Raw genomic sequence first — 12,255 nt, forward strand, 5'->3', positions numbered from 1 at the left:
AAAATAAAGGAAAGTTCTGTGTGAAAATCATCAGCACTGTCGGAGAAGTTTTTTCACAGTAGTATGTTATTAGGTAATAATATTAACCAGGAAATTTTGAAATTGTGTCATTTCCTACAAAAAAAGTGTTGCTTCCTATTTTCGGGATCTTCAGTGCAGCTTTCTTATTTTAATAAGGTGAGGTTATAGTTACTGCTCTAACATCAGCCTAAAACTGCCTTGTGGTTGAGAAATGACAATTCTTTCTAGGAAAGCTTAGCAGCTAGGCTAAGATCACAGTGGAACATTTTTTCAGCTGAAGGGATGCATTCCTTCTTGGTTAACTTTCTGGGCATGCCAGCAGTAGGTGGGACCAAAAGTGAAATAAGTGGGTAGGGCCACTACACAACCTTAGTTACTAGTTCAGCCTAAAGAAAATACATTTGTCAATACGTTCCATGGGTAGGCAGGGCTTCAGTCCTTGCATTTACTTTTGTGAGAGTCTTACAAGAAGCAGCAAACCTCTTTATAGCAGAAACAAGCTGCGGTCCTGACAGAATAACCTTTATTCCCTAAATGCCTCTATCTGATAAAGCTCAAGCATTACTCATTTTAAAGTGAACTTTTGACACATTTGCAAGTCCTAGTTGGTTTACAACAAGCTGTTCGTTAATGTGCAAGCGTGCAGCAAGAGAATGATGGCTCTGATGTGATTCAGAAAAAGTAAACGACTTCTGTACATTCACCATTGTTAAATCATTGTGACAGCTACATCCTAGAACCAAAGTACAATGCTTAGGTTTTTTAAAACAAACAAACAAACAAACAAACAAACAAACAAACATAGACAGAAAGATATATAGGGTTATATCCAATGCTACTCAGGAGTAGACCCATTGAAATTAATGGGCACAACTAACTTAGGTCCATTAATTTCAGTGGATCTAGTCTAAGTGGAACTTAGTTAGATTCAGTGCATGGTAAAGAACTGCCAACATGGTAAGCACTCATGGTAAGAGATTGTGATACCTACTTGGGTTGGTTACACAAACCAAGGCTTCAAAACCACGAAGCAGAATATTATCATTAAAAAACCCAAATGTGTGCTAAGCTAAAAGGCCCTTTAATTTTACTTATTTATATAATTTTAGTGACTTAGGGTAGGGACACGGGTGGTGCTGTGGTCTAAACCACAGAGCCTAGGGCTTGCTGATCAGAAGGTCGGTGGTTCGAATCCCCGTGATGGGCTGAGCGCCCGTTGTTCGGTTCCAGCTCCTGCCCACCTAGCAGTTCAAAAGCACATCAAGTGCAAGTAGATAAATAGGTACTACTCTGGCGGGAAGGTAAACGGCGTTTCCGTGCGCTGCTCTGGTTCTCCAGAAGCTGTTTGGTCATGCTGGCCACATGACCCGGAAGCTGTCTGCGGACAAACGCTAGCTTCCTCGGCCTATAGAGCAAGATGAGCACACAACTCCAGAGTCATCCGCAACTGGACCTAACGGTCAGGGGTACCTTTACCTTTAATGACTTAGGGTGCAGTCAACAATTGCCCTTCCCACTTTGCCATTGCAGGCTGCTGAATCCCCGTAAAACCTTGGGCACTGGATCTGAAGCAGCCCATGGAATGTGTAACTACTAATGACATTACCAGACTTCGGAGAGTACGCAACTGTGTTTTTATGTATATCGATTTATTTTGTGCACTTTTAGTATTAGAAACGCTTCTACCAACTCATCCAGTTTTTTCTTCAGTGTCCCGTAGCTATATTAAACAGGAAAAGGCAGGAGATGTTCTCATTCAGCAGCTTGTTGTTAGTATCACAGACTACACGTGATTCATGATTTCAGTAGAAGCACAAACACAGATTCACTTCTAAAGCTAATGTGTGTATTGAAGAGCGTGCTAAACAGCCTTGGCTGTATTATATGGAATTCTTGTTGGTCTACATTGGTGTTGTTTCATCGTCAGTAGTTTCTGTACTTTGATCTCGTCTTGTTTTGGTTGCACATTTCCACAGTACATTTAGGAGAGACTTTCTGAAGGATTTACAGAGGGCAAAATATATGAATGGATCTAGGCACGCATTCAGGGATGTCAGCCATAAGGTGCTCTCTTTTATGTAATACAGTGTGTTCTGGGTGGAGCACCGAAAAACATCCCTTGTTTGGCTTAAAGTATAAGGAATTCTGGCAAAATGGAATGGCACAAAGCAAATGAAAAACACACCAATTATGATGAAAACTTTGATATTTACAGTCTTTTTGTTTGCTTGCCCGGTGCGTCTTGTCCTTTGATAGGATTTGTAGAGTTCTTTCGTTATCAGTGTGTAGCATACGACAATGATGACTAAATTAATCCAGAAGATAAACTGGCAGACATAGTTAACAATTTCATGCCACAGTAGCCCAAAGTCAGACTTCAGGTCAGCGCATTTCTTCACGTTCTCACGTGTTGGCTTCTTGTCTGTCAGAATCATGTTTGGAAGCGACAGAGAGAACATAAATATCCAGATAACTGCGGAGAGAATCTTAGCCCCTGATAAATTCCTGGTGCTGGGTGACTTGAAGGGCCTGGCAGTTTTCAAATAGCGATCAATGGTTATAAGGCCCAAGAAAATAATGCTGATGTACATGGTAAAGTAAAATATTACCTGCGTCACCTTGCAAACAAACCCTCTTAATTCCCAGGACACCAGGTTTGCATCGCTGAGAATTTTGAACGGAAATGTTAGGATCATGAGAATGTCGGAAATGACTGTGTTCTTGAGAAAGATGATAAAATTTGACTTGCTGGATATTTGGAAAAAGACTCCCATGGCCAGTCCGTTCATAATGATACCCACAAGGAAGATAAAAGTGTACAGCAAGGGAAAAAGAACTTGATTCATCCTGTTGGTGGTGCTGCAGTTGCTGAAGTTTCCAGGAGAGCTGTACTCTGGTTTCATTTGGGCTTTATTTTCTTCCTACCAAAGCAAAAGGAGCAGATAAATCACATTATTTCAGCAAATGTTATTCTCTTCAGTGGAACTTAATAAATGTGGACAACCTTTTAAGCATAAAAAAGCCCTGTTATGAGGTAGAGAACACAGACAACCTGCATGCTTAAGTAAAAATAACAGAGAAACTTCATATCTGTTATGTATAAACATGGCAGGTACCTACTAGCCTTTTCACATTACTTGTTTTCACGTTTCCAAAACCGGTCTCAGCAACCCAAGCATCAAGGTGGAATCCATTCTTTCAGGAAGATTCACTGGCCTACGTGCACGGCAGCTTTCCACTGTATCAAAGCAGGCTAAGTCCCTGCTTGCAGATAGGTCCCGCACTCCAAATAGCACACTATTTTGAGCCATGGGAGACTGTGTACCTTCTCATGTGCATCTAAATAATACAAGATGTGCTAATGTTAAGTTCCTTTATAATAAGCCGATGACTTCCCCACATTCAATTGTGGAAGTGTAGACTTTAAGTAGGAACTCCTTCCAGGATGAGATGCAGACTTTGCCATTAGTTCCTGATGTGTCTTATGAACTGGGCTAAAACTGGTCCAAATCCTTAAGGAGTCAGAACCGAAATGGATGAAGATTATGTGGTGATGTAAGCCACACAAGGTGATGTTAATCTAGACCTTTCCCCTCCGACTTTCACTTTTTCTTGTGTAAGTCTTAGTGGAAAGTAATCGTATTTTTCCGTCTATAAGACGCCACCATGTATAAGACACCCCCTAATTTTTGACATTATTTTAAAGGAAAAAACGTAGTCTTATACAACGAAAAATACGGTATATTTCCAAGAGTACTGTGCTATCGCTGGCCAGCTTTTCTGTATATTGCTGGGGCCACCTTGTGGTTGATGCTAAATAAGAACACGCGTATCTCTTACTGGAATGACAGATCTGGTGCACACATTGATGTATTTATTTCCAAATGAAGGTTTAGTCTTGAATTCCCCTCCTTGGCTTTATATTATTGGACTTAGTTTCTACTGAATGGATTGGAGGAGAGCAATATTTGTTTACTAGGCCACACAACAAATGTCCTTTGGGTGATTCATAAGAAATAAAATAATAAAACTTTTAAATACAATACAGTGGTACCTCGGGTTAAGTACTTAATTCGTTCTGGAGGTCTGTTCTTAACCTGAAACTGTTCTTAACCTGAAGCACCACTTTAGCTAAAGGGCTCTCCCGCTACTGCCGCGCCAGCACCGCATGATTTCTGTTCTCATCCTGAAGCAAAGTTCTTAACCTGAGGTATTAGCAAAGTCTGTAACCTGAAGCGTATATAACCTGAAGCGTATGTAACCCGAGGTACCACTGTAATTTGTAAACAAATGGTAGCATAAAACTTGTTAACCTGCAGACGAAGAGGTAAAACCAGTCACACATCAGACTTAAAAGCTCAGATTTTAAGTCACAAACAATTTTAAAGGCCTGGTCAATTCTATACATACGTCTGTGGGAGTAACTCCTATAGAACTTGGTGTGACCGACTTCTGAGCAGGCATGTGTACATTGTGCGGCCAGTGAACCATGTTACTTGGATAAGGAAGTTGAAACCTTATATTAGACTCCTGAAATTATGGCATAAATAGATTAAGTAGTTTCAGAATGTCTTAGTGTTTATATTATTTTACACTAATATTCCTATTGACTTTTTAATTTGAAAAAATGATTTGCATAATTGGTATAGAACAGGAATTCTCTGACATTCCTCTTTGTTTTTAACCTAAAATAAAATGCCAAGACAAAGAAATGTAATTTGGAGTAAAATAAGCCACTGTCTCCGGTTCAGACATAATGCTGTTTTTATTCCAAGTTCCAATTAGTAAACCAAGAACAAACCTTGAATTCACATAAAAACAGTAGAAGAGACTGCTGGTTCAAGCAAATGACTCATCTAGCTCAGCATCCTGTTCTTACAGGGTCAGCAGATGCCTATGGAAAGCCTCTAAGCATCTTCTGAGCGCAGAAACACTTTCTGCTCTTGCAGTTTCCAGGAACTGGAATTCAGAAGCATAATGCCTCCAACCGTAGAGACAGAGTGCAGCCATTGGATATTTTGTTTGCAGTGAAACAAACCTCAACCTCTAGTTTGGACATAATGCTAAGCCAGGGATTATGGCATGGTTTGTTGCCCCAACTCGAACCAAAATAGGAGCAAAATGGGAATTATCTAGGTATTATTTTTTTTGTAAACTATTAGATATGGTTCATGGCTCATGGAGTTGGGAGCACAGAGGGCTCCACTCAACTGAGTCTTCCATGTGCATCCACTGGACACATTTTTTAATGACTAAGGGTGCCTCCAGTCTGTCAGCATTTTGTGGGGTGGGGCCTGGGGTCCAGATCATACTGTAAATTTAGGTTCACTCAGTTAAAGCACTATTGTCCTAGCATAGCAGATCCATTTTTTAAAAAAACACACACACCCCGACTTCTTGTTTGGAAACTGACTGGGAAGTGCCTTGAAAAATGTAGGAATGATGAATGATTAATAAGACGACATGCAAGCAAACTCAGGAAAAATGCAAGATGAATGCTCATAGGCTTACAGCCGCCTCACAACAAATAATAAAAGTACAATCTAAGAATTACAAGAAAATAAGAATGAATGTTAAATCAATGAATAGGGTTTTTTGGGTTTTTTTGGAGGAGCCTTAAGCATTAAGGAGATAAAGCATGTATCTATCAGAGAGTGTCCTCTATTTGAAAGCGAACAAGGTGTTGAGTCAAGGTGACAAACAAGGAAGAGAAGGAGCCTTGAAGTTGCCCAGCCACTGTTACCACCTGGATTGTGAAAGCACTCTGGTTGCAGTCTTCTCCACTGTGATGAGCTCCGTTGTATTTCTGTTATATGAATTCTTTCTAAGTTTGCATCTAATGAATATGAATCAGCACATGCAAATTTCGTGTGGATCTGTTTCACCTTTTGCCCTCTCTGTTGGTGATGCATTTCCTCTCTCTCTCTTTTTTGGCCACTCATAAATGTCTACTGTACTCATAGAAGAGTTTTATCCTAGGCTTTCTGATTTGTACTTTTATGTGTATTCAGAGAATGGTTCCCATCGGGGGAAGCATTTGCTTCTGAATTGTATAGGGAGAGCATAGAAAAAACATATATTTCTGCAGAAGGGCAGACCTGATTTGCAGCAACCAGCTTGTGCAGCCAGGAGTGGGTGAATAAAAAAACAATACTTACCTGGAGATGTCAAAATACTTATAAGGAGATTAGCTCCATGCAGCTTCACTCCTCATCTTACAGTAGCTTTATTACAAAATCTGCTCAGCACACATTTTGAAGCAGAAAACATTAGAAACTATAGAAGTGCCCAAGCTATTTTAATATTATGTGGAATTTTTCAAGAACAAGCGAGCAGAGAAGTGGCAGTATGCATGCTTTTAGAATGTCTAGGTAAAGGTAAAGGGACCCCTGACCGTTAGGTCCAGTCGCGGACGACTCTGGAGTTGCGGCCCTCATCTCGCTTTACTGGCCGAGGGAGCTGGCGTACAGCTTCCGGGTCATGTGGCCACCATGACTAAGCCACTTCTGGTGAACCAGAGCAGCGCACGGAAACGCCATTTACATTCCCGCTGGAGCGGTTGCTATTTTTCTACTTGCACTTTGGTGTGCTTTCAAACTAGAATGTCTACAACTATGTAAAATATAGCTTATGTTTGTGTTTTTTCCCCTTTTCTGCATTATCTATATAGCCTAAATAGATTACTGTTTGAAACAGGAATGTTTCATGTTCGCTTTCAGCTATAAGTGCAGGTGATAGTCACATTAAATATATTTGACCTCTATAAATGATAGTTGCATACTTGGCCCTTTGTAAATTCTACGACTGATAGTTGCCTAGCATTTTACACCAAAACATGGCACACAAGCATTGTAGCTTTCGTGCCTTTTTAGACACTGCAGGACTTAAAAAATATATATAGCACAATAAAGTTTGCATGAAACATAGCAGGAAAACAAGTAACTGGCTGATGTACAGAATGCAGGGGCAAATAAAAATTACAGTAGAAATTATAAAGTTACCTTGATCAGCTGCAGAAAAAAGAGGACTTGGGCTTTCTTGTTTTGGATGGTTGCATTTGCTGGAAGTGAAAGTGTGCTGTTCTCAGTTGTCTTCTCTTTTTGTCTAGGTGTGTGACTGATTGTCATGAGGCAATATTCACTTAGTAGACTTCATCAGCAAAAAAATAATCCATCCCATGCAGAAGCAGCCCAAGCGAGTGAATCAGAACAGGCAAAGAGGAAGTACTGGGCTTAAGTCCTTAGGATGCTCTCTGATTTTAAGCAGCTGGAATAGAGGCAGTTTCAAATTCCGAGTGACAGCTTCAGTTTCTTTCTCCCGAAAGGAAATATTTATTTATTTTTAGTTAAGAAAAGAATATATATATATGTTGCAAAGTACAATCCCATTATTCCAAGGTAGACACACTGAAGTCTATAGTGCTCCCCTAGAACAGTTCTGAGATCAGCTTTAGTAGATTCTGGCATTCGCCCTCCAATGTAAATCAGCTAAGTAACAGTTCTGCAAAACAAAAAGCACACACCATAATGTAATTTAAAAGCTTTTTGGCAGGAACTAGGTTGTGCAACTTAACCACATTAACATAATAAATGTCCTTCTGATTTGTGGGAGATAAGATTACATCCCTTTCAGAATAGATGCAGTGCCATACTTTTAAAAAATGAGTATTGTTTGCCTAGGCAACAGTTTCTAGGGCAATTTTTATCACTTTAAAGAGATGGTATTTCTGTAGAACTCATCCGTCCCTGTGCAAACTGAACAAGATTACTATTGATCTGCACTATGCAGAAACTAACCTCCTTAACACTTTAAAATCCTCAAGAGAAATTTACAACAGAACAGAAGTCTGGAAATGGAGAAAACTGGACACCTCTTCAGAGCCAGGGCTACCATTATTCCTCATACTTGTATCCTGCATTTCCTCCCAGTAAGGGCACAGGGTGGCTAATGATTCAATTTAAAAAGAAAATGTTAAGAGCATCATAACATCATAAACCAGTATGGCATAGAGTGGTTAGAGTGTTGGAGACATATACAAATAAATAAAATAAATATACAAAATGGCAGTAACATCAAGAAAGTAAATCACGTTCCAAGGGGCTGGCTGTGTGGTTTTTGTTTTTGTTTACAGTTAATGCTTAAATGAGGCTAACATGGAGGTGGGGGAAAACCAAGTGTCCTTTGAGAGAGAGTTCCACAGTTGTGGCAAGGGGCCACCACCGAGAATGCCCTGTCTTGTGTCATTGCCTGCCCAACAGAAGTTATAGTCAGAATAATAAGTAGGCCATTCTCAGCAGAATTTAATAGATAGGTGGGGCAGTAGCTGGAGAAGGCAATGTCTGGGATGTACTTGGGTTCCATGTTGTTTAGAGCTTTATGTACTAGGTCCAGAAGTTCGCAAGAAATCTGGAGTTGTGATTTGAGATCAGGCAGTGGCATTCTGCAGTAGCTGCAGTCCCACGAAGACCAGTAATCTGTCCAGGAACGTAAGACCATAAGATGAGCCTGCTGGCCCATCTATTTCCAGCTTCTTTTCCCCACAGTGGCCTTTTATCTTTTAGCTTCCCTGCAAATAATCCACTCATTTTTGAGAATGTCCTCTTTTGGAAATGAGATGTAACCAAGTTGGGCTTTCTTGGCAATCCTCCTGTTACAAATAGGTGCCTGATTGACATGTGACCACGCACATGCTCATCACTGCTGAACCAGAAGTGGCCTGAAAATGGCGCAGCGTGGGCTTATGCGTGCTCTGTCGATGTGCAAGGGGGTCAGGAACGGAACCCCCGTTCAAAATGACCTCCTCCCCTGTGGTTAATTTCATGTATTGAATAGATAAAAAGAGAAGTGATTATGAAAGGAATAGAATTCAGTTAAAGTAATGAAATGTGAAAGCAATGTGTGCATTCTGTTTGTATATGCACCTCTTTTTATATACAAGTTTGTGTGCAGCAGTGGTGTGGTTGTTAGAAAAATGGTCAAGGACCTGGGAGACCAGGATTCAAATCCCTACTCAGCTATGAGCCTCACTGGCTGACCTTGGACTCACTGGGAGACCACTGTCTCATCCTAACCTATATCACAGGTTTGCTGAGAGGATTAAATGGGGAGGAGGTCAACCCATTTGCTACCTTCAGCTGCTTGGAGGACAGGCAGGATATAAATGTAATAAACAAATAAACAATATTTACACTAGGTTAAGATTTGTTTTCTCTTTATGTAAGTCCCTGAGATACACTTTTCAACATGTTAAGCAAAGCTCCGATTTGTTTTTTCAATAGCTTTTCATCCAACGTTACCTCGTCCTACTACATTATTCTCACAATTCCTTGCTAAGATATCACTGTTTTCTGTTTCCTATCCAGCTTCTTCTTGATTTATTGTATTTTCTCTTTGATTAAAAGGATGAATCTTCAAGTCATGAATGTAACCAGCGCATGATTCTTCTTTATGGTGTTGGCAAGGAACGTGAAGAGGCAAGGCATCAGTTAAAGAAGATTACCAAAGATATCTTGAAAATCCTAAATAAGAAAAGCACTACAGAAACAAGCGGTAATACCCGAATGCCCATTGCTGAGCTTTCATTGTCCTTTTAAAACCAGGATAGAGGGAGTTATAAGAAGCACCCTTATGAACTCTGCAGAATCATCATGTCTGAATTATCCTGTTCAAGGCAGCCAAATATTTTCTGTTGTTTTTCATGTAGCATGACACATAAACCAATTAAACTATATTTATGGCTGTCTTTCATGACACATTAAACAATTTAAGTATGTATCGGTGTTAATAGCCTTCTTGATAAGAACTTGCACTCTCATGCTCAAGCTTTAGAACCAAATTAATTTGTTTGCTATTTTTTTAAAAAAATATTTAGTTTAGTTCAGTCTTCTAAAGAAAACAATGACGTTCTAAATATAGAATGTGTTTGCAGTTTTCCCCTGCCAATGTTGCATGCAATGAAAATTTATGTTTTTTATTCTCAAATAAATCTTTGTTGGATTAGACTTTGCCGTAAACTGTGCAAAAAATGTTTTAGCTGGAGAAGAAGGGCAGAAAGTCAGAAAGAACAAACAGGAAACCTTTCCGACATTAGAGACTGTGTTTACAAAACTGCAACAGCTTTCATACTTCGATCAGCATCAAGTGACATGTCAGGTATTTTCCACTGTAGAAATTGCAATCTCTTCCATTTCTGTGTTGAAGTTTCAGTCGTAATATAAAGTGTGCATGAACTGGAGAAAAGTGGGGGGGAAAGGAGGAAGATGGAAGAGTAGAGATTTGGGGCTCATCCATATTGTTGTTTAATGTGGATGGTAAGTTTCCTGTACCTGCATTAATTATCCATTGTCCATATAAGGTTCTCCTCCAACTCATCACTTTCCCACATTTTGCTGTCCCTCAGTCTAGATTTTCTCATAGTTGTTGGAGTGTCCATAGTATGAGAAAAATTGGATTGAGGGAGAGGAAGGTGGGTGGTGATTTGGAGGAGAACATCAAATGGACAAGAAGCTTGGTATACACATAGTATGAATGGGCCCTTTGTGTGCTTACAGAAAATGCATTCCTAAAGGAATGTGTTGCAAAGAGATTCTTCAGTCTGGCCTTGGAAGGGTGGGTGGGAGGGAGGAAGAAGGGGGAAGAAGTTCAAGGCTTACAGAGCAGCCTGACTAGTATCTTGCTAAATCTGTAGAGAATTCAGTCTGCAATCACATATGGTTTATTTTGCCCCAGGAATGCCTCATAGAGCCTTTTAATGACAATTCATATAATCACTATGTAAACTGTGGCTAATGGCCTCCACCACATGTCTCTTTAAGTAAGATTCCACAGCTGCTATGTTTTTAAGAATGTGTTGATACATATGTTGGTCACGTGAAAAAACAGCCAGAACCAGATTTCAAAATTCCAAAGGCTCTCGCAGGCAGTCAGTAAAAGCTGGAGGTTCTTGCCTGCATGTCAAATGAATTGGTAAAGAGCTTGCATATTTGCAAGCTTTTATCGGTAGTTCTTCCACTATGTTTTGGCAATCAGTGTGTAAATCAGAAATCTAGGCAGGCAATCTTTTATTTCAGGATCAACTGTGTTAGTCTTTCTTGGAGCAGTGGTTTTCTTTGGGATGCATTGCACATTAATAACTTCCTTATGTGCACTTTGAAGTGGAGGCAAGAAAGACTGGAACAATTCTAGGATTTCATGAGGAAGACCATTAGCACTATCCTTAGCCAGCTCAAAAGGGACCTTTAGATTTTAATCAGAAATACAAACAGTCATGCAAAGAAGTGTTCCCATTTAAGCAGATAGCATGAAGTAGGAACCCTATTAATGAAAAGGAAAGAAGTATCCAGCCTCTTCTGGGTTGATTTCCTCGTTCTCTTACTTCCTCTGTGCTAATCTGTCACAAATTTGCAATCTTCATTAACACTGCATTCACTAGTCAGAACAAGCTGGATCCATCAATTACTCTGATGCTCTGGCAGATTATTGCTCTTGCTGTGGGGGAAAAAAAGTCCTGGAGCAGTATTCACCTGCATTCCCTCTTCACTACATCACCAGGTAGCCCCATTAGACTGTTTTGGCAAAAATAGCGAAGGGTCTTCTGACACCTTGGATTTGGTTATGGCATAGGTTTTCGTGAACTAGATGCATGAGCTGCTACTCTCAGTTGGCAGGTGTATGGATGGCAAATGTATGTAAAATTTCAGGTCTGTATCCAGTGGCTGTAGCTTCACTGGTGCATGCAATGGAGTTTCCTCTCCCATTCCTGTTCCTTCTACCCTCCAAAAGGTGGTGAGATCCTCTGGAGCAGATTTTGGGGACTCATGGGGGAGGACAGGATACAGAAGACTTGTTTTTGCGCTTGTTGTTTGTGGCTTTAGGGAAATGATCCAAAACAACAAATCTAATGAATGTGATTGTAGGCATGATGGTACATCAGCTGGTGCAGTGCTTTAATTTACTGGCAGTTCCATTTTTATTTATTTTTTTAAACAGATCTCCAACAATGTTCTGGAACAGATTACTAGTTTTGCTTCAGGGACATCATATCATCTTCCATTGGCTCACCACATACAGCTTATCTTTGATCTAATGGAGCCTGCTTTAAATATCAATGGGCTTATTGACTTTGCTGTTCAGGTAATGGGACTTATTTCTTCATTTAAATTATTTCCATCCCAGCTTTAAGAGCAGCTTCAAAGTTCGTTCACAAATAAAACAATAAAAAATACAGTAATGTTC

At 40.0% G+C, this 12,255-nt stretch overlaps 2 protein-coding genes across 6 annotated transcripts in view; one reads left to right on the forward strand and one right to left on the reverse strand.

The window, feature by feature from the left end:
- MED12L (mediator complex subunit 12L) overlaps positions 1–12,255 on the forward strand; it is a 187,995-nt gene that overhangs the window by 110,021 nt on the left and 65,719 nt on the right. For 3 of the 5 annotated variants that reach the window (XM_053390283.1, XM_053390285.1, XM_053390287.1), the window contains 3 exons: positions 9,423–9,570; positions 10,022–10,173; positions 12,010–12,153. In XM_053390283.1, coding sequence (XP_053246258.1) covers positions 9,423–9,570; positions 10,022–10,173; positions 12,010–12,153 — 444 coding nt within the window. The remainder of the gene's footprint in view (positions 1–9,422; positions 9,571–10,021; positions 10,174–12,009; positions 12,154–12,255) is intronic. The other 2 variants (XM_053390286.1, XM_053390288.1) reach the window with 1 other exon arrangement.
- P2RY12 (purinergic receptor P2Y12) lies at positions 1,041–7,642 on the reverse strand. Its single transcript, XM_053390290.1, has 2 exons — positions 7,023–7,642; positions 1,041–2,942 (listed from the first exon to the last, which is right to left on the reverse strand). The coding sequence occupies exons 1-2, from the start codon at positions 7,146–7,148 to the stop codon at positions 1,923–1,925; spliced, it is 1,146 nt and encodes a 381-aa protein (XP_053246265.1). The 5' UTR covers positions 7,149–7,642; the 3' UTR covers positions 1,041–1,922.

This window comes from Podarcis raffonei, chromosome 5 (genome assembly GCF_027172205.1).
Source record: "Podarcis raffonei isolate rPodRaf1 chromosome 5, rPodRaf1.pri, whole genome shotgun sequence".
NCBI lineage: Eukaryota > Metazoa > Chordata > Lepidosauria > Squamata > Lacertidae > Podarcis > Podarcis raffonei.

Bases quoted from the DNA above. Each gene is read 5' to 3' on its own strand.
- P2RY12 (XM_053390290.1), bottom strand. From the start codon at position 7,148: ATGACAATCAGTCACACACCTAGACAAAAAGAGAAGACAACTGAGAAC. The intron at 2,943-7,022 runs GTAACTTTATAA...TTGCTTTGGTAG, and splicing joins TTTTTCTGCAGCTGATCAAG to GAAGAAAATAAAGCCCAAAT.